The sequence below is a fragment of the Cuculus canorus genome, chromosome 5, assembly GCF_017976375.1.
Source record: "Cuculus canorus isolate bCucCan1 chromosome 5, bCucCan1.pri, whole genome shotgun sequence".
Classification (NCBI taxonomy): Eukaryota; Metazoa; Chordata; class Aves; order Cuculiformes; family Cuculidae; genus Cuculus; species Cuculus canorus.
Window position 1 is genome coordinate 17,231,526 of NC_071405.1, and position 22,048 is coordinate 17,253,573.

The following is a 22,048-nucleotide window of genomic DNA, read 5'->3' on the forward strand; positions in this document are numbered from 1 at the left end:
GGATTCAACAGCAGCTGAGTGACCACTCACTTTTGCCTGCAGTGCAGCCAAAAACTACAACTTCCATGATGCACCGGGACGGAAGCCGCGGGCTCGCACCGGAAGGGGCGGGGAGGAGCGGCAGGAGCAGCCAATGGGGAGGGGCGCCGGGCGGCCGTTAGGGGTTTGAATTACGGAGGCGGCGGTGCTGCCGCCACCGAGGGATTGTCCAGACCTCTGCGCTCGGTGCGTGCGGCCGGAGACGCTCCGTGGGGCAGGGACGGAGGATTGAACGGGGGCTGCGAAGGGCTGGGGGTCCCGGGGGTCCCCTCGGCCCCTGCCTGCTTCGGGGGAGGGAGGGAGACGCCTTCGTGCGAGGAGCCTTTCGAGCTCCCGTCAACTGCGCCAGGCTCGAGGCTGCAATGAGGCGCTCAGTCCCCGCTGCGGGTGATTTGGGGGAGGCTGGGCCCCCGCTGCGGGTGATTTGGGGGAGGCTGGGCCCCCGCTGCATGTGGTTTGGGAGAGACTTAGCCCCTGCTGCATGTGATTTTGGGGGACACTCGGCCCTCGCTGCCTGTGATTTGTATAAGGCTCAGTAAGGCCGAGTGCCGGGTCCTGCACTTGAGACGCAACAACCCGGTGCAGCTCCAGGCTTCGGGAGGCTGGAAAGCTGCCTGGCAGAGGAGGCCCTGGGGGTGCTGGGTGACAGTGAGCCGGCAGTGGCCCAGATGGCCAAGAAGGCCGACAGCTTGGATCAGCTGTGGTGTGGCCAGCAGGGAGATCGTCCCCCTGCACTTGGTGCTGGTGAGGCTGCACCTGGAATCCTGGGTTCAGTTTTGGGCCCTTCAATCCGGGAAGGACATTGAGTGGCTGGAGCACATCCAGGGAAGGGAATGGAGCTGGAGAGGAGACTGGAGAACAGAGGTTATGTGAGGTTGCTGAGGGCCTGGGGCTGTTTAGCCTGCAGAAAAGGAGGCAGAGGGGAGGCCTCGTTGCTCTCTGCAGTTCCCAGAAGGGAGGTTGTGGTGAGATGGGTGCTGATGTCTTCTCCAAAGTAACAGGCGATAGAATTGGGAGGAAATGGCCTCAATTTGTGCCAGGGGAGGTTTAGATTGGGTATTGGGAACAATTTGTTTACAGAAAGAGTGGTGAAGCACTGGTGAGGCTGCCCCAGGGCAGTGGTGGAGTTCCCATCCCTGGAAAGGTTCAAAAAACGTATGGACGTGGCACCTGGGGACATGGTTTACACAGAAAGTGTAGCTGAGGACAGCCACATCTGCCAGGTTCCAGGTCACTGTCCTGCCTAATGCATCAATTCCTTATTAGTTTTTATTGTTATCACAGAATTCAAAGGAGAAGCTGTCATGTCACAGGACTACAGCGATGAGTGGGAGCTCAGCAAGGAGAACGTGCAGCCGCTGCGGCAGGGCCGGGTCATGGCTGCTTTGCAGGAGGCACTGGCTCAGCAGGAGACCTCCATGCACACCGCTCTTCAGCTCAAAAGACAGTGAGCAGTATTTGACACCTTCTTTCTCCTTCTCTTCCTCCCTCCTTATCAATTTGTCTCTGTCTTCTGTAGCTATACTAATCTCACAGGCATTAAAGAACACATAAAACACTGGAAGTTTAGCCACTGATGTCTGTGCTACTGTCATGCTGCAAGTATTCAGGACCAGGGGTTCTGGGTGGCATAGACAGTTTAGGTTTGCAATGGAGCACTTAAATGGCAAACTCTATGGAGATTTGGTTGTGTTCTTAAATGTGTTTATTAACGAAAATGCATGAAGGGAATTGGAAAGCATCCAGATGAGGCCACCAAGCTGGTGAAGGGTTTAGAGGGGAAGCCATATGAGGAGAGGCTGAAGCCACTTGATCTGTGCAGCCTGGAGAAGAAGAGACTGTGGGGACACCTCATCATGATCTACAGCTTCCTCACGAGGGGAGGAGGGGGAGCAGATGCTGTGCTCTTCTCTCTGAACCCCAGAGAATGGCAGGAAGATGCATCAGGGGAGGGTTAGGTTGGGCATTAGGAGAATGTTCTTCTCCCAAAGGGTGGTGGAGCACTGGAACAGCTCCCAGGGAAGCAGGCACAGCACCTAGCCAGATGATATTCCAGAAGCATTTGGTCAACAGCCTCAGACCCATAATGTGAATGTTGGGATTGTCCCGTGCACGAACAGGAGCTGGACTCGATGATCCTCATGGGTCCCTTCCAAGTTGGGACATTCTATGATTCTAAGATCACAAGGAGAAGAGCTTTTTTGTGTTTCCCACAATAATCTATTGAAGCAGAATGTTTTTTAGGAGATAAATGATTAATATAGGCACAAACCAGGCATCTCTGTGTGTCTTCTCTGGATTGCAAAGACACCTGAGTGAGCAAAGGCAGCATGGTTAATTTTTTTTTTTTTTTTTTTAAGGGAGTTTGAATCAGAAATCCGATTTTACTCTGGAGATGACCCGCTGGATGTCTGGGACAGGTGGGTTTCCTTTTATTTCAGAAGAAAGAATAGAAAGGTCAGATATCCTTGTAAAAGCTTGGGGAAAAATGAATAAGAAACAAATTAAAAATAATTTCTATAACAGTTTTTCAGCATATGTTGTGTTTGAATGCGTTCCCGAATTTTTGTTTCTGTATCTCCTTATCCTGTACGGAAAGAGAAGTATTGTTCCTTGTACAGAACCGCCTTCCTATGAATCTATTCCATCCCTAGGTATGTAAGGTGGACAGAGCAGAGCTTCCCCCAGGGCGGAAAGGAGAGCAATCTCGCAGCAATATTGGAAAGGGCGGTGAAAGCCCTCAACAATCAGCAGCGATACTACAAAGACCCACGCTACCTTAACCTCTGGCTCAAGTTTGTGAGTGTTTTCTGAATGTCTTGGGTGCTGCTTTTTCTTGGTACTTGTCATCTTGTTTGCACACAGTTAAGCTGATTTTTTGAACAACAGAGTCAAAGCATCTGTTGTACAACTGTGCAATGCTGGGAGTATCCCTCTGCAAACATTGCCTATTGTGAATTCTACTTCTCATTATAAATAGGATCTTTTTAGCATCATTTGGTTTGGGCAGCTGCAAACTCCATAAGTTTTGTTTTGTAAAAACTAGTTTGAATGGGTAGGCCTTGATTATTTAAGGACAAATAGTAATTTAAAGACCCATTTAACTCTGTCCTACTGGTTATTTTAACTTCTAACTGTCTCTTATCCACATTCTGTGTTTGAGCAAACATGGGCTGAGTGCGTTCTGGTCCTGCCCTCTCTCTTTGCTATAGTTCTTGTTGCTCTCATCTTAAAGCAGCTTTTCTCAAGGTTTTGCTTTCTGAGCCGATTTACTAGTTCTGAAACCAAGAAGAAATATGTTGTATCTAAAGGTGAAATAACTATTTTCAGGAATACTAACATGACATAGTTCAATCATTGAATTATCACGGATAATAAATGACTGACTTTGCATGTGTAGACTAGAATTAAGGGACTGGTAATAATATTGACAAATGCCATCGGAGGTTTTTCTTGTTATTCTTCTCCAATTGAATTCCTCTTCTTTATCTTGTACACTGTGATGCGATGCAACTTTGTCCTGGCCTATAGCTGCTTCTGTAAGACTTGTATTGAAATCAGTGGGGTTTTGCAAGAGGCATCAAAATGCAGATATCAACTTGGAATCCTTTGTAGTCCAGTGCCATTACTGAACACTTTGGTTCTTTCAGGGCAACTTTTGTAACGAGCCCTTGGATCTGTACAGTTACCTCCATAGCCAAGAAATTGGCACAACACTGGCACTGCTCTACATCACATGGGCAGAAGTACTCGAGGAGAGAGGAAACTTTAAGAAAGCAGACATAATATTCCAGGAAGGCCTTCAGCGCAAGGCTGAGCCTTTGGATAAACTCCAGTCCTTTCACAGGTAAGCTTCCAGCTGAATGGAAGAGCTTGGAGTAGTCTTGTGTGCTTCAAGGGGTACCTGGTAAAGTCAGGCTATACTGACTTCTCCAATATCTTTCTCAGGCAGTTTCAGATGCGTGTTTCTCGGCAGACACTGCTGAGGCTTGAGGACCCCCCCGATGAACAAGATCTAGATCTTCTAGAACCTGCAGAGCCTCAGAGAAGCACATTGGCAGAGCTAAAAGGCAAGGGAAAGAAGAAAGTGAAAGCCCCAATTAGTCGTGTCGGAGGTGCGCTTAAAAGTAAGTTCAGTTGCTGAAACCACAGGTTATTATTAAAAGTTTTATCTTTTTGCTGTGCAATTTGCACTTGAGTGTGATAAAAGTTGAATCTTTTTGCTTATAGCCACAAACTCAACCAGAAGCTTCCAGACTGTAACTTCTCAGCAGCTTCCAAATAACCCGGGTTTTGCGGTGTTTGATGAAAATTCAGCTTCTGGATCCGAGATTCCCGTGCTTATATCACAGCCGTGGATGGCCCCTCCAGCTGCAAGGGCTGAGGAGAATGAACTAAAAGCGGGACCTTGGAACTCTGGCAGGGTAAGGAGTCTCAAAATGGACTGGCAAAAGAGAGGAAGGTGTGTGTAAGTTGATATCTTCTTCTGATCCCCGAGACAAAGGTTGTATTCTCTTTCCCTTGCCTGGTGTTTGTGTCTATTTGTAACTACAGGTCATCCCGAAGAGTCTCAGGCTGTGTGTAGCCTATTCAAGTTTAGCAAGTTGATCCTGCTAGAATAAAGTTAAAAAACTCTCTCTAGGGTTCTCAAATCAGGAAATTATCATTCTTGCTAACCAGAAAAATTGGTAGAGTTGTCCTGCCAAACTGTTTGGGGGCAGAAAACAATTAGAAGAGGGCAACGCAGCCAAAGAAAGGGAGAGAAGCCAGACAGTCTTTCTTTTGATGCAGCCAGGACACGGTTGGCTTTCTGGGCTGTGAGCCTGCATTGCCAGCTCATGTCAAGCTCCTCCTCCCCCAGCACCTCAAGTCCTTCTCTTCAGGGCTGCTCTCACTTGTGTTGTCTCCCAGCCTGTATTGAAACCCCAGATTGCCCCAACCCAAATGTAGGACCTTGCCCTTGGTCTTGTTGAACCTCATGAAGTTCACACAGCCCTACTTCTCCAGTTTTTCCAGGTCCCTCTGGATGACATCCTGTCCGTCTAGTGTGACAACTGCACCACTTGGCTGTAGAATGTGATTCAAGTAGAATGAGATAGTAGAGAGTAGATGAGACTAGAATTCAGTTTGCCTTTTCTTAAATAATGGACCCAGAAGCAGTTAAGGGATTTTTATGGTATTGGAATGGCCTCTGAGAGGAAAATCAAGAAGTTTGGAGATTCCCAGTAGACAGCAGAAGGAATACTCTTCTAGAGTTGAGGTAGTCTTGGCTGAAAAATAAGGGCTATAGCATTTTCCCAAAACAAACGGGAGCAACAGGCATACCCAGCCTGACCAGCATTCCCTGAGAACAACTGAAACTTGGGTACTGATGAGGGTTGTGATGAGGAGTGTATCTTGCTTTTTGAGGTGCTAGTGCTTAGCTCAGTCCATAACTTCTTATGTATCAGAATGGAATTAATCTTGTTAGTTAATCTTTGAGAAGTCTATCAGGTTTAATTTTTGTAAATAACAAAAAATACAAATGAGTCAACTGCTGGGGGAAGGGAAATTTGGAGGAGAGATGAATATAGAGCCTAAATAGGAACCTTCAAGCTGTTAACAACATTGGCTTTTCCTCCCCAGCGTCCTCGTGGCAGTGCCAGTTCTGGTGTAGAAGTGCCCTTCCCACAGCCTAGTTTCACCCCATATGTGGAAGAGTCAGCTCAGCAACAAATCATGTGAGTCTATGGTTTGCATTTGGAATTATCAAAGCTACTTTGTATAATTCAGATGCATTTTGCCTAGTAGCCAAGCCTCTAGATCTACAAGAATTAAATCTGCCAATCTGGAAGCTCTTGGTGCTTTAGCGTGATTGCAGAGGCTTCAGTGGAGCATGCACAAGGACGTGGGAAATATTTGACTGTCACTGCTTGTTATGTGGGAACCTGGTTCATATTTATGTATAGAATGATAGAATGGTTTGGCTGGAAGGGACCTTAAAGCCCATCCAGTTCCACCCCCTGCCATGGGCAGGGACACCTCTCACTGGATCAGGGTTGCTCAAGGCCTCATCCAACCTGGGATCTGTGAAACTGTACAGATTCTGGTTCCTCTCTCCTGAAATTAGCACATAGCATTTCTGAAGGCATTTCTAGCTGAGAAATGGACTGCTTCAGGCTCTGTTTCACTGTACAGTGATGGGTTTTGGTGAGCTCGCTGTCATCTGCGAACTTGCTGAGGGTGCCCTCGATCTCACTGTCTTTATGGTTGGACTCAATGATCTCAAAGGTCTTTTCCAACCAAGCGATTCTATCATTCTATGCAATCAATGAAGATATTAAACAGCACTGGCACCAATGTGGACCCCTGAGACACACCACTTGTCGCCAGTCTCCATCTGGACATCGAGCCATTGACCACTACCCTCTGAATGCACCCTTCCAATCAATTCCTTATCCGAAGTTCTCCTTCAGCAAATTCCCCTCTTATTGCATCTTAAATCTTCCATTTTTTGCTTAACCTGAAATGCCAGGCTAAATCTACTCCAAGACTACAACCAGGTTGTGAAATCAGCTGTTTCTTTTCTGTGTTGCATTGAAGTACACACAATCAACTAATAACTTGCTTTTTCAGGACTCCCTGCAAAATTGAACCCAGTGTAAACTGCATTTTAAGTGTTCGCAAACCTAAGAAGGAGGAAGACCTCCTGCAGCGAGTGCAGAATCTTCAGCAGGATGATCAAGAGAAGAAAGAGACAGTGATGTACTGCAAGGACAAAGTTTATGCTGGAGTAGAAGAATTCTCATTGGAAGAGATCAGGGCTGAAATCTACAGGAAGAAAGCAAAGAAGAAAGCTGAAGGTATGCTTCGAAATGAGACTTTCTAAGGTGGAATCATAATATTATCCTCGCTTCTTATCAGCGTACAGCTCTGTGTTATTGCAGCTTCTCTTATTTTTTCTGCTGGGATAGTTATTTAACTGCTCTGAGGTGTAGAGAAAGTAACACGTCTGACAGCCTTTTACCTGTAAGCTGTGAAAAGGGGGAAGAAGACCAAGGGATTTAGCCTCTTTTAAAAATAATATAGCCTGTAGCCATAGAGCATATATGAAATATGCATTGTGCCTTAAAAGCCTTTCTTCCTTAGAGGAAATGCAGGCCATAGCACAGCAGAAGGAAGAAATACAAAGGCAAATTGAGGAGCTGGAGAAGAAATTAAAGAAGAAAGAAGATGAGAAGCAGCAACAACCGTGTAAAGAGGTATTGTCTTCATTCAACTGTTCTCTTACAAATGGCTGCTGTATTAAGTAAAAGCAGCAAAGGAGGAACAATATCTGATAGGTTTCTCTTCAGCTAGCTCTTCTAAAGCTCTTTTTTGAAAGCACTGTATGCAAAGATCACCTGTGTGTACTCAGGGAAATATTTCTTCTCTTCACCCAACTCTGCAATCTACACACTTTCACTGTAGGAATGTAAATCGAAGACTTTAAATCTTACAATGTTACTCCATAGAATCATAGAATGGTTTGGGTTGAAAGAGACCTCAAAGCCCACCCAGTCTCACCCCCTGCCATGGGCAGAAACACATTCCACCGGAACATGGGCTCCAAGCCCCATCCAACCTGGCCTTGAACTCCTTGTTTTGTGGCTTGTGATTCCATCACCGTACAACTGAAATATGGTTTTGTTTCTACAGTCAACAGAGATACCAGAAGCTTCACCACCTTTGGGGCTGCAAGAATTTACTTCTCCCAGTGCAACAGAAGTCGGAGAGAAACAGCCTCACTTACACAGGTAACACAGGATTTTCTTTGCCAGCAATGAGAAAAATTGTGGGGATAATCAGTTGTGAGTAGTGTGGATCACTAAGAGGTAACCAGTTTCTGCAGGCAGGTGGAATATGCACCCAGGCATCAGCCTGCAACCAGGATCTGTCTTTTGTCTTTATATAGTTCTGATTATTCGCTGAGGGATACCGAACTCCTTATAAGTAGTTCTTGTCAGTCTGGCTTTCCTCTCCTACAGTATTTCTCATGTTTTATGAAGCTGGGTAAAACATAACAAGTTTATTTCTTTCCCAGTGAATTCCAGGGCTCTGACGATACTCAGCTGGATAAACCATCCCTTTCTCAGGGTAAGTATTTAAGTTTTTCACCGTTAAGGAGAAAGCAGTGTTAAAGGGAAGGGTTCTTTTATATGAATAAACTGCAAAAAACTAAAAGCAAAGTCTAGGTGGATGAGAAGAAAGAAAATAAGATGATTTGAGTGTTGAGTGCCCTTAACCATAGTCGACAAAAGACCAAGCATCTGTGGTCTGAGAACTGTCATGGTTTGAAAGGGGCAACAAAGCTGGGGAAGGGGCTGGAGGACAAGTCTTGAGAGACAGCTTGAGGGACATGAGAAAAGGAGTCAGAGGGGAGACCTCATCACTGTCTACAACTGCCTGAAAGGAGGGTGTGGTGTTGGTCTCTTCTTCCAAGTAACAAGCGATATGATGAGAGGTAACGGCCTCAAGTTGTGCCAGGGGAAGTTCAGAGTAGACATCAGGAAGAATTTCTTTACCAAAAGGGTTCTCAGGCCCTAGCAGAGGCTGCCCAGGGCAGCAGTGGAGTCCCCATCCCTGGAGGTGTTTAACAGATGGGCAGGTGAGGTGCTCAGGGGTCTGGTTCAGTAGTGGACAGGGATGGTTGGACTTGATCTTAAAGATATCTTCCAACTAAATGATTCTGTGATTCTGTGACTTTAAAGCAAAAAACCTTTTTTTTTTTTTTTAGTAGCTGAAAGAGCTTTCTTCACGCTTTCATATATGTACTCTTACTAAAATCTCTGGAAGAGCTTAACGCAAACATTAAGATTGTATCAATCTGAAGTCCTGCTTTTCTTGAAAGTATTTGGTAGAGGAATACAATCAGAAATTGCATATTCAGTTCTGTTGTTGGGAAGGGCGTGCGCTGAATCAAATGACTGATCCAAACTGACTGCTATTCCTATTGGCAGAGGTTATCCAGTCTTGTGATGTAGACCCAGCCACACAACAGGGAAACGTGTTTGTAGACTCTGAAGATGAACAGGAGGAACAGAGAGATGAGGCCAGCCTTGCGAAAGAAGGTATGAATTCTGGAAAGAGAAAGCAGCTGACAAAACATGGTGGTAAAAGCATGGCTCGTTAACATGACAAACCCAAGCTTTATTAATAGGTTTCTTTAAATGCCAGTTTGTAACTTCCTGCTAGAACTGGCATTTTTAAGGCTGTGTATTAAATGTTTTAAGTAGCACTTGTTATGCTGTTGTTGAAAACCTGTTGCTATAACAGACTGAGATTTTTTCTGTACAGGTGTCCCTCTTCTTCCTCCACCGGGTCCTGCTATGGCTTTCTCCATATTTGATGAATCCTCTACTTTGGCAAACCAGAATACAAGGTAGAACTGTTTGTTTAAGACCTATCTTTCAGAGGGAGGGAAAACTGAAGTCTTGAACCACTTTCTCTAGCAGCTGAAAAGCAGTAACTGCTTCTTGTGTGGTTTGGTTTTGTTTGTATTTGTATTTTTTGTTTTATTTAATAACTGTACTTGAAAGTAGAGCATTAGAAAGAAATCATTCGTGATGAGGGTGGTGAGGCAGTGGCTCAGGTTGCCCAGAGCAGTGGTGGCTGCCCCATCCCTAGAGTGTTCAGGGCCAGGCTGGATGAGGCTTGGAGGCCCTGATCCTGTGGGAGGGGTTGGGACTGTACGGGCTGTGAGATCCCTTCCAGCCCAAACCATTTGATGATTCTATGATTTAAGCTGCTGTATAAACTTTCTTCATTCTGGAGATCTGCATCTGCTGCAGTTTAGTGGTAAATCTGTAGTTGAAAGTGGTAGATTGAAATTGTCAGTAGGTTAAACTGTTGAGAGGAATCTCTGTTGAAGATTAGAAGCTACTCTAATAGATATTTAATTGGATGTAACTTTATCTTAGTTGTTCTGCAGGTCATGCGCAGAAAAATGCCTGGCATCCCCCTGATGTTCATAAACCTCCAGATTCTCTAACTGCAAAGGAAAATGTACCACCGGAAACCTGTGTAAGGAGCAGTTTATCCCACAGCAGATCTCCTGTTAAGGAGAAAACAACATAGAATGTCCTGCAGTTGAACCGAGTGAGGCACCTGGACTGACCTGATGGGACATAAGCAAGGATTCTGTCTGATGTGGCACTACTTGACTTGGGGGATGTTAAGATTACACTGGAAACTTCGTGGTTTTATGAGCCTTTCAGGTGGCCAATAGAGAGATGACAGTAAGGAATCTGTCAGATTTTAGGCAACTGATTCATGGCCAAGATTGCTCACTCAAACTTTAAAAAGCGCGTGTGATAAAGAGTTGTACTCATACACGCTGGCTGCTTTTCCATCCACTTCCTTGCCATGCATCCAAACAAGCTTCTCAGCTCCTCTGTTCTTTGCTTGAAGTACCTCATGCTTGACTCCCTTCAACTGTTGTCTCTTGTTTCCTAAGCTGTGTGCCTTTATGTGGCAGCTGTGCAGATGTTTGTAAAGCTTTCTGGAGGCAGTAGTTTTCATCTCGAAGGACTTGGTTACTTCATGCCACAATAGACCTTTAGACTGATTGAGCTGAGAAGGTTTTATTCTGAGCTGAGATGGATTTTATGGACAACTACAATAGGAAATACTTAACAGGGTTAAGGATCATGCTGATTTTGTCTCCAGAGTCAGTCTAGATGACCACATAGTTCTGCTTTAGGTGTTTGCCTGGCACTGGAGGACCCAGGGGTGTTGGCCAGCAGCCAGCTGAACATCAAGCAGCAGTGGCCCAGGTGGCCAAGGAGGCTAATGACATCCTGGCCCGTATCAGAAATGGTGTGGCTGGCAGGAACAGGGAGGTGTGCCATTGTACTCGGAGCTGGTGAGGCCACACCTCAAATTGTGGCTTCAATTTTGGGCCCCTCACTCCAAGAAGGACATTGAGGGGCTGGAGTGCATCCAGAGAAGGGAACGGAGCTGGGGAAGGGGCTGGGAGAGCAAGGGTTATGAGAGGTGGTTGAGGGCCTGAGGCTGTTTAGCCTGGAGAAAAGGAGGCTGAGAGGGAGACCTTCTCACTGTTTACAACTTCCTGAAAGAGGTTGTAGCGAGGTGGGTGCCGGGCTCTTCTCCCAGGTAATAGGCAATAGGACAAGAGGAAATGACCTCAAGTTGCACCAGAGCAGGTTCACATTGGGTATTGAGAAAAATTTCTTCACAGAAACAGTTCTCAGGCCCTGGCAGAGGCTGCCCAGTGTGGTGGTGAAGTCCCCGTCCCTGGAGGGGTTTAAAGACTAGCAGATGAAGTGCTTGGGGATCTGGTTCAGTAGTGGACAAGGACAGTTGGACTCTATCTCAAAGGTGTTTTCCAACCAAATGGTTCTATAATTCTATGGTTCTGTGTGTCTGAAATGCCCAACATTTTACTAAACACTTTAATGATGTGCTTATAACTACACTGAAATGCTGTTCTTGGGTGGTGGGTACTAAGTAGCCTTTGGCAGCTCTGCAGCACTGTAGAGGGTAACAAAGCTGGCCTTTCTGGTTAGGAAAAACACGCAACTATATTAGGTAATGTTTGATTATCCAATTTGAATGAGTAGTGCAAGTAGAGTACATGAAGACTGAGTGGCAGATTCATGTAGGAGCATGATTTAGTGGAAGAAAGGGGAGAGAGAGAATTGTTCATCTTTTAAAGAAATTAAAAAAAAAAATGACAAATTCTACCAGTCTTTCACTGTCTCTTCCTGCTTTTTTCAGGATGAGCTGAATGGAATTGAACCTTTGACTGAAGATGCGATTGTGACTGGCTCCTACAAGAACAAAACCCTCTGTGCCAACCCAGAAGACACATGTGATTTCGTTCGGGCTGCCCATCTGGCCTCAACACCATTTCATGGCATGGTAGCTCAGAGAGTCCCAGCTCCTGATTTCTCACAGGATGTCCTGAAGGAACACTGTCCAGAAGCAAAGTGTGCACCGCTGACTCAGGAAGTCCTGGTTTGTGAGGGAGCATACAGTGAAGCACTCTGTATAAATAAACTGAGGTAACTAACAAAACATCCTTTTTCCCATGTCTTCAGTTGGCTGTGGGTTTACTATTCTGTTTCTGAAGAACCAATTTTCTGAAGACATCAGAACATATAGACCAGGCAACCTTTTCTCAAGCTCAGGATCTATTTTGCCCTGAGCAGATCTAAGAGATAATAGCAAGCCCACTTTTTTTTTCAGCATCACTGAAAATGGGGCTTAACTATGCTTTTTCTACCAAATAACTTGCACAGAAATTCATAAACACGTTTTGCCTTTGTAACCAGAGACTAAAAGTAGAATCACTGATTTGTTCTATATTTGCACACTTCTGTAAGTATTTTAGTGTAGAAAATGCATCTCTTGAGTCAAAGAATCATATAATGGTTTGGGTTGGAAGGGACCTCAAATGGCCTGGCCCATGCAGTTTCCCCCGTGCCATGAGCAGAGACACCTCCCACTGGATCAGGGTCTCCAAGCCCCATCCAACCCAGCCTGGATTAGGGCTTGGATTTCTCCTACGGAGGAGAAAAGCTGGAGAGAGGAAGAAAAACTGGGAAACAACCTCCTGTTTCTTATCAAGGTAAAGGAAAAAAAACACCTGTTGTACGGGGGTTTTTTTTGATTTGGAACAATTTGATTTGTTAGCTATTAGGATGTAAACATGAATGCAACGGCGAAGGTGTTTCCTTGGCAAGTTTCCTGGGAATCCATGCGGATTATTATTACCAAGAGTAAGCGTTATTTCCCACTCAGCCCTCAACTGCTTTAGGAGCACTGTAGGTCTGAATGTTGGTGGCTGAGTAACAAACTTTCAGTTTCTTTCCTGTTGTAGCATTAATTTAACAGAAGAGATGATAAAATCATTGGTAGGCTAAGATTCTGAGTATATGCAATCATTTAAGCTAAAATGATGTTCTGACATAATTATGGGGTTTTCACTAAGGCTGCAAAAGGACTTTATTTTAAAGCAGTCTGGGAGCACACAGTATCCTGTCACAGTCACTAGGCTGGTGTTATCTAGGCAGAGTATCTTCTGAATATCTGAATAACTGATGACTTTATTTACAGCCCCATCATGGAAGCAAGCCGGGAAGATACTCGCTCGTCAGGTTCTTCTGTCTCCTCGGGATCTTCCCTTTCTTCTGTTACACAAATATCTACCATTAAAGACCTGCACGTCCCTGAGAAACTGGAGCTTGCTCAGAGCTTGCCTGCTGAAATGGTTGCTGATTCTGGAGGTGACAGTGAAAACGCTACTGGTTAGTACTCCACTGAGTTTCACTCAACAAGTAACTTGCTGCTGTCACCAAACGATGGTGCTTTTCCTGTCCTTCCTACATTCTACTCCACTTCCTGTGTATCTCCCATTACTGTGACTCGTGACTAAACTTGTCTCCCCTGCCAGCAGCAATAGTGAGGTGTGCAGTCCAGCACGCTTGTCAGCACCCAGAAGATGTAAATATTAAGGTGACGGAGAGGTTATTTAAGATATTAAAGCAGGGGGTGCGTAGGAGCAATGAGATCAGCTTCTGAAATGAAAAATGTGGACTGGATGGTAGTGAGAACTTCTCAGGCAGCTTTAGTTTGTCTTGACTTTTTGTTCTCTCTCTGATCACACTGTGCTTTCCTGGTGTGCTGATAAATGCCACACTGAAAAAGGTGAATTTGAAATCTAGAGAAAGTTGCATCACTTTGGTTTAAATCTTGCACTCTTGTGCTGCTTCACAGCATGTTTCCTATTGAAGGAAAACAATTGTGGTACTTAAATACTTAATGTAATTTTTTTTCCCTAGGCAAAGCCCTTTGTTCCTCTCTGTTAAAAATCTTTATATTACAGTTAGCACTGGAATGGTCACAAAAAGCCTTCAAAGCTTGGCCAGTGGAATTAGGCTTGTGTTCCATGATGGTTGTCAAGGTTCTTAACCTGCTTTAACTCCTCTGATGTCTGTTTATGATATTTTAATTAGAACTGATTATTCTGGACACAGATTTTGGAAAGGAGCATGAGTTCACAAGATGCATTTGAGTTCTGCTGTGGCTGAGCAGCTGTACCTGATCTGATTCAGGGCTTGGTCTCTTGTGAAGGATATACATTTTACGCGATGCTACAGTAAAATCACCGAGACCTCATGATGAGAGGGTATGTGAGGCAGTTTCACGTGAGTGTTCTGTTCACAGAACAAGGAACCATTTGGAAGAGATTGAGTCACTGAAAGGTGATGCCGTAAATCAGAATGCAGACAGAAAGCCCCAATATCCAGGTTACATTTTCATGACACATATAATCGAGTCACAGGCTCAACACCTTGTTTCAGCTCATCTGTTTCTATTCTCGTCCTAGGTGATGATGGAACCTGGGTCTTGTGGAGCGCTGAAGAGCGTAAAAAGCTTTTGGATCCTGTGCCAGAATCACTGACTGCTTCTCCCGACTTTCATTTGGAAGCCGGCACTCTACCTGTCATGGAGTTTGAGAAAGACGTCGAGCTGGGTAGGTACGCCAGACGCTGTGGCACAAGGGATTTGTTTGTTGTCATTGGTTTGAAATGGGCTTTGTATTCGCTCTCACCAGTTTCATGTGGGGTAGATGGGGAATAACTTGCACCACTTGTGCCAGCTCATGAGCGTAAACCTTCCTAACAGGGAATGAGACTTACTGCATCAAATGGGAATATTGGACCAACGAAGAATACAAGATGTTTTTTGCCATTCTGGCTAACTTTCCCCCGTTGGATGCAAAAGGATTTGCAATAAAGGTAACACATATGATGGTGGTTGTGCAAGTGTGAAATGGTAACGTCTCCTCAGCCAATATAAAGTAAAATGTAATGGTGGCAAATGAAGTTCAATTTAGTTGGAAGCAGGTTGCAAGTGGTGTCCCCAGGGCTCGGTGTTGGGTCTAGGTCTGTTCAATATCTTTATCGATGATCTGGATGAAGGGATTGAGTGCTTCCTTGGTCAGCTCACAGATGACACTAAGCCAGGCAGTGTGTGGATCTGCTTGAGGATAGGGAGGCTCTGCAGAGGGACCTGGACAGGCTGGATCCGTGGGCTGAGGCTCTGCAGAGGGACCTGGACAGGCTGGATCCATGGGGTGAGGCCTCCTCCTGTTTGCACAGATTGAAAGTTTGACTGGAAAATATCTTCCTTGGCAAAGTGGAGAGGAAAAAAAAAGAGGATGAGAAGAATATGAAGATGAGCAATTCTTGCTTTATTCCAAAAATAAATGTTCTTCTGTACCTTCCTGTAGGTGTATTCTCAGCCTGTGCCGTGGGATTTTTATATCACATGTCAGTTACAGGAGCGTTTGAACACAGACTTCGACCAGAGCTTCAGTGAGAATTGTAGCTGTTACCTGTTTGAGGACGGCTGTGCTGTTCTGCACAGGGATGTAAATCGCTTCACGCTTGCGGTCAGTACGGGTAAACAAAGTATGACTGTAGAAGACAAACTCTTAACAAGTTTCGTTTGTCATTATGATCATTGTTGAGGCTGGTTTCACATGTTTAATCCTGCAATCTAGATCTTCAGGGTTTTGTTTTACATAAATTAGGTTTGTCTATTGTATCCTTAGAGTTGGCTTCTCGATCGTAGATCATCTGCTTCTCGGTCACAAACTTGAACCAATTTTTCACATTTTCGGTGTTCATGAGTGCTTAAACAACCTGAGCCAAGAACCGTGTGTTATTCCACAACACTATTTACATCTAAAACTCTTATTTAACTCAACATCTTTAAATGAGTTCCAGCCTTCAGTTCAATTTCCTCCTCCTGATCTTTTGCCCCATGAGGAGGGCTACAAAGATAGCAGAAGTGTTCCAGCCCTTGGATCATGAGGCCAGGCTGAGAGAGTTGGGGTGGCTCAACCTGGAGAGGAGGAGGCTCTGAGGAAACCTTATAGCAGCTTCCAGGACTAGAAGGAGCCCCAGGAAAGCTGGGGAGGGGCTTTTTACAAGGACCTGTAGTGACAGGATGAGGGGGAATGGCTTTTATTTGGAAGGCGGAAGATTTAGATGAGACATTAGGGAGAAATTCTTCACAATTAGGGTGGCAAAGCCCTGGCCCAGGTTGCCCAGAGCAGTGGTGACTGCCCCATCCCTGGAGGTGTTCTGAGTTGGATGGGGCTTGGATCCAGTGGGAGGTTTCCCTGCCCATGGCAAGGGATGGGATTGAATGGGCTTCAAGGTCCTTTCCAACCCAAACTATTCTACGATTCTGAATAATAATGTCTCTGAGGTAGAATGGCATATAGATACGTGTTTATTCCCCATTTTCAGGATGTTATTCGTGGCTGCACATCCATCATGGAGGAAGTTATCCTACTGGTTGTTTATAATCTTCTGGGTGTGGTAGAGAGGCTCCACAAAGCAGAGATTGTCCATGGAGATCTGCGTCCAGAGGTGTTCTTCCTGGGAGACAGGTTCGTAGCAGAAGGTGGTAAGGCATTGGCCCAGTTTGCCCAGAGCAGTGGTGGCTGCCCCATCCCTGGAGGTGTTAAAGGCCAGGTTGGGTGGGGCTTAGAGCCCCTGATCCAGTGGGAGGTGTCCCTGCCCATGGCAGGGGGTGGGACTGGATGGGCTTTGAGGTCCCTTCCAACTCAGACCATGCTGTGATCTCTAAGCGTCCGTCTGCCAGCTGTTCCCCATCCAGGGGCAATCCTTTCAGTGGTAGTTCTTGTGCTGACCATCAGAGGGGAGCATTGGTTTACCTTTGCTATGCTGTAAAATTGTATTTATAAATACAAAAGCTTGTTGGGTTGTCTTACACTCCATTTGCTTCCTCTTCTCAGTATCTGTGACACTTTCGCTTGTAATGAGGTGACAAGAGCTCTGAAGATCGTGGATTTCTCTCACAGTCTGGATTTGAGATTGCAGTCTCGAGTAATTTTGCCCAACAGCTTTCCAACATCTCAGACCCCTCATGGGCAGCAGCTTCTGGCCAAAAGCTCACTCCCTTATCAGGTGAGTAGATGTTTAGCAGGACATCTTAGTTTGTGTTTCCTTCTCTGTTCTTAAATGACATTTTCCAAACTCTGTGGAAATCTCCAATCAATAAATACTGACTAAAGAGGTTTTATCTGAATAAATCTGTGATGTTAAGTGAAGGGACCAGTAGTGTTCCCAAGCACTGTCATTGCTACATTTATCCGGGACCTATAAGACGACCAGAATTATACTTTCTGAAGCTTCCTTGCTCAGCAGGCCTGGAAGATTGTAATGTAAAGAGTAATTCAGATGAAATGTGTAAACGCAGCAACAGTAGGGGATTGCAGACGTTGATGGAAATTGGATGTTCTGATATTTGTTGTGATTGCAGGTAGACTTGGTTGGTATTGCGGATATTATCCACTTGATGCTGTTCGGGGAACATGTCCAGGTCTATCAAGAGAACTCCATCTGGAAAATGAGCCGAGATGTGTCCAAGTAAGTCTTTTTGCAGAGTAGGCTGCTGGGATAGAACAGACTGCTTCTAACTTCCTTCCCTTTCTTTGCAGTGGTAGAATCTTCAACGCTTAGAACACAGAACTTAGTGCTGTTTTTGCCAAAAGCGAAAGAGAACTTAAGTTAATCTTGTGCTTTATCCTTTGGATATGGCTGTGCGTGGCAATGACGCTGGCAACACCCATCAAAGCACAGGATTCTTTTTCCTATTGCTTTTAGCAATTCCATTTTTCATTTGTATAGGTCGTGTTACTGCTGCCCTTTCTGCTGTAAGTTCTATAAAGACTTAGAAAGTGGCTTGGTCGGCTTTTTTTTTCCGTTAAGGTTTGCTTTTGATTTTGAGGGTTGTATTGACAGGATAACTTCCCTCAAAGAACTTTCTGAGAAACAGAAAGAAGGTTTATTACTTGAAGGCTGCCTGGTGTTAAATGCAACAACCATGACCACCTCATCTTAGGAAAAATTTTTAAAAAAGGACCTCGTTATTTTTAAGTATTAAACAGACTTAAAGAGAGCAGAACTGACTGGTAGAGCCAGTGATCTTACTACCAGTTCAACAAACCACTGCAGCATTGGGGAACTGCAAGGCAGAGCACAGAATGGTTCTTCTAAGGCCAATGGCATTCAGTGACTCCAAACCCACTTAAAAGCTGATGGAATGAACGCAAAGCACTGAGTCAGTGTTGCAAAGACTTCTGGAGACGCAGAATGTGAATTCTGAGCAAGGGTTTTTTTCATCTGTGAGGTTATTATAAGGGTGACAATCTGTTTTTCACGGAAGGGAGTTATATGTTACCATTATTCAAGAATGGATTTGCAGATTTTTCACTTCCAGCTTTAGCTTTTCTATTTTCCCTGTGCTATTTTAAGGAAATTCATCTGTGCAGCGTATGTTGGGTAGTTTATAGAAGCTAAGTTTGAATCTTTAGGGCTATTTTTGTCCCTCATTACTCCTTAGATGCCCTTACCAACACGTAACCACCTCTGCTATGCCTCTTGCTTGCCTGAGAACATGAAAGGAACAGCCTCAATTCTTGCGTGTTATTTTTGTCAGGTTCTGTGTGATCTCATTGTTGTAGAAAAGTCACTTATATTGTAGTACAGGCCAGATTCCTTCTGCGGCTGCTGCTGTTCTGAGTCACTTCCATAAAGCTGAGGCTCAGAACTTGTTCAAAAGCCGATGTAACTCCTGGCTCGAGAGCGAAGTGCTGCAGTAGTCAGCGGTGGTGCAGTCTCCTGATTCAGTGCCAGACTGAGGAGCAAAGGGTTACCTCTGAGAGAGGTTTTCTGAGACTAATGAGTCAGTTAACTTCTTATTCACTTTGTGTGGGTAGATTGGTGAGAGAGGGGTTTGTTACCATTGTAGAATCTTAGAATGGTTTAGCCTGAAAGGGATCTTAAAGCGAGTCCAGTTCTACCCCACTGCCATGGGCAGGAACACCTCCCACTGCATCAGGGGGCTCAAGGCCCTATCACTACAGGCCTTTGTAAAACATCCCTTCCCAGCTTTCCTGGAGCCCCTTTCAGTACTGAAAGCTGGTCTAAGGTCTCAATGGAGTCATCTTCTTCAGGGTGAACAACCCCAACTCTCTCAGCCTGGCCTCACAGCAGAGGTGCTCCAGCCCTTGTGGCCTCCTCTGGAACAGTTCCAACAGTTCCATATCCTTCTTATGTTGGAGATTCCAGAACTGGAGACAGAACTCTGGGTGGGGTCTCAGAGTGGAGTAGAACAGCAGAATCCCCTCCCTTGCCCAGCTAGTCCCACTGCTTTTGCAGTCCAGGACATGGTTGGCCTTCTGGGCTGTGAGTCCATGTTGCCTGCTCATGTTGAGCTTCTCCTCCCCCAGCACCCCAAGTCCTTCTTAGGGCTACTTCCAATCACATTGCCTCCCACCCTGTATTGAAACCATGGATTGCTGCAACCCAGATGTAGGACCTTGCATTTGGCCTCATTGGACCTCATGAGGTTCACACAGCCCCACTTCTGTAGCTTGACAAGGTCCCTCTGGATGCCATCCCATCCTTCTGGGGTGACAACTGCATGAAATTATTACTTCAGACTTCATTTTCCCAGGATGTCCAGTGCCAAATATAAATGGAAATCTTGACAGATGTATTGCGTGTGTGTCTTGTTTCACTGAAAGCTGCTCTCTGCCTTAGGACTGCTGACGGTGACTTCTGGAGTAAACTTTTTGGGCAGCTTCTGAATGCAGATGGTAAGTCCACGGTGCATCTGCTGAGGGAGTTGAGAGAGGAAATCGGTGACATGTTTGACAGCGGTTTCCAAGAACGTCTTTGTGAATCCTTAGCTGTGCTTCCACTGGACCTTTCTGTGATTTCATAGAGGACAGATCCGTTTTGTGTTACATAAAGCGGTTTCTTGTTAGCTTTATTTATTGTTTTTCAAATGATTGTAGCTGTTTCTGCAATACTTTTACATGGGACTGACTAAGGAGCGTTACCTGTGTGCTGATGTGAGATCAGCCTCCTCAGCCTGCTGAGAACTGCTCTGTATCTGAGCAGTTTGCCAGAGAAAATTGTTTGTCATAACTGGCCCTCCCCTTCTCCTGTACCTCCTTAATGTGTTTGATACCTAGTTCACGCTGCTGTCTCTAAAACATCTCTGTCCTATGTTTAGTTGGTCTTTTAATCAATGTTTCATCAATAAAGTTGTATTTTGAGAGCAACTCTGTCATATCAAACATTACTGTCAGATGGTTTCCAAAGACTTGGTTGGTATCTATATTGGAGTGCTTCTGCCTGACTGAGAAGTGACTACAGGATACAAAGCCTCTGATTTGGTGGCAGCTTTCATAACCACACAGGGCTTCTTGGACAATTGAACACAACCTGAATGATTCTGCTTGGATGTGCTCTCATAGAGGATTGGCATAAGAAATTTTCATATATATTATATGAAAAGAAACCCAAGGAATGTAATGGATCCCAGTTGTATCCAGTATCGTGGAGAGCAAACCTTGAACAGAGATACTACCGAGGGCCTGAAAGACCTCCCTGAGCTGTTCTCACATATTGGTGCAATGAATTCATAGGGTAGAACAGAGACCAACCTGTGTGGAAGAGACGCAGAGTTCCTTGGGAGTAGAACTGGGAACATGCAGCACAGACACATCTGCTCTTTCGGTTGCTGCCAGTTCTTCTTCATTATATTTGTTTGGTTTTTTACAGTGAAGTCTCTAATGCCACTGCTAAATGCTTCTTGATTTACAGTATTGGTGAGGAGGGGAGTTTTGGTCTCCAAGCTCTAGCTCTGATCCCAGCGTTCTGCCTGGCTAGAGTGGGGTGGGAACAGGAGACAACGCCTGCCCCTGTTTCTTTCTTATTCCTGAGATAATGCTGCAGTGGAACGTTCTCCAGAGGCTACAGAGAGGGTAGTGGGACAGAAGAGCTAGGCTTTTAACTCTTGCAGCAATGAAGAGCAGCCTGACTGATGCTCCGGATGGGCACTGCACAGAGCAGCCCTGTGAGGAGGAACCCACCCAAATCCAGATACTTTCATCCCAGATCAGGGAATACATGGTCTGCCTGCTTGCTGCCGGGACTCCAGGGTGTTTCTCTGAAGCAAGGTATTTGTAGGGCCCCCCTTTTCCTCTGCTTTGGTATAAACCCTCCACTTTGATTCAGAAACGGTAAAGGAGTTCAGCCAATTCTGTTGTCCACTCTGCTTTAAGAGGAAAGGATTCTGGAAACAACGGCTGAAAGTCATTGAGCCCAAATGCTACAGATAAACAATCTTGGCTGGTTAAATGTGCATAAGATGTACAGATAATGCAAGAGGGGGCAAGAGCCACATCTCTGAGCCATTTTCTGCTCCCTGAGCTCTGGTAGCCCCACCTGCGTTGGAAGCAGTTACTCCCAGTGCTCTCAGGGCTCATCAGGATCACTGCCTGCAGCTGGGAAACAGGTGATACCAGTTCCCCCTCACTATGAATTGTGACCATGGCTATGCAACCTTCTTACTCCTAGACTACGCAGTGCAAATGAGAAGAGAAAGCAGATCTTGATAGCAAAGAAAAGCGAGTAAAAGAAGCCAACAATAAGAATCAGAGTCTAAAATATTAATACTTAAACAGAAGGGACTTTAAAGTGTGTCTGTAGCTACGTCTGCTGCAAGCTCTGGATCTCTAATGCTTGCTAATGCTTTACATCGTCAGCAATTGCGTTGAGGGAATGTGTCAGTGACAAGCACTCATCCCCTGCTGTCCTAAAAAGGTATGGAATCTCAAGGAGATGCAAACCCCTAAACCTGAGATAACTGGTGAAAGTATTACCAGGGTCTGTAGTGATGGGATTAGGGGAATGTCTTTAAATTGGAAGGGGGGAAGGTTTGGATTAATTAGAAATTCTACCTGATGACGGTGGGGAGGCCCTGGCCCAGGCTGCCCAGAGCAGTGGTGGCTGCCCCATCCCTGGAGGTGTTGAAGGCCAGGTTGGATGGGGCTTGGAGCCCCTGATCCAGTGGGAGGTGTCCCTGCCCATGGCAGGGGGTGGGACTGGGTGGGCTTTGAGGTCTCTTCCCC

The 22,048-nt window shown here is 45.4% G+C and overlaps 1 protein-coding gene across 1 annotated transcript; it reads left to right on the plus strand.

Moving 5' to 3' along the window:
- The first annotated feature begins 141 nt into the window (after nucleotides 1-141).
- Nucleotides 142-20,182, plus strand: BUB1B (BUB1 mitotic checkpoint serine/threonine kinase B). The gene is made up of 24 exons (XM_054069076.1): nucleotides 142-225; nucleotides 1,324-1,486; nucleotides 2,400-2,459; nucleotides 2,694-2,838; nucleotides 3,690-3,886; nucleotides 3,988-4,166; nucleotides 4,270-4,463; nucleotides 5,665-5,759; nucleotides 6,655-6,881; nucleotides 7,168-7,280; nucleotides 7,717-7,814; nucleotides 8,102-8,154; nucleotides 9,018-9,128; nucleotides 9,355-9,439; nucleotides 9,978-10,080; nucleotides 11,797-12,083; nucleotides 13,138-13,328; nucleotides 14,411-14,557; nucleotides 14,710-14,822; nucleotides 15,317-15,478; nucleotides 16,344-16,486; nucleotides 16,856-17,027; nucleotides 17,383-17,489; nucleotides 19,668-20,182. The coding sequence occupies exons 2-24, from the start codon at nucleotides 1,344-1,346 to the stop codon at nucleotides 19,849-19,851; spliced, it is 3,309 nt and encodes a 1,102-aa protein (XP_053925051.1). The 5' UTR covers nucleotides 142-225; nucleotides 1,324-1,343; the 3' UTR covers nucleotides 19,852-20,182.
- Nucleotides 20,183-22,048: the final 1,866 nt, after the last annotated feature.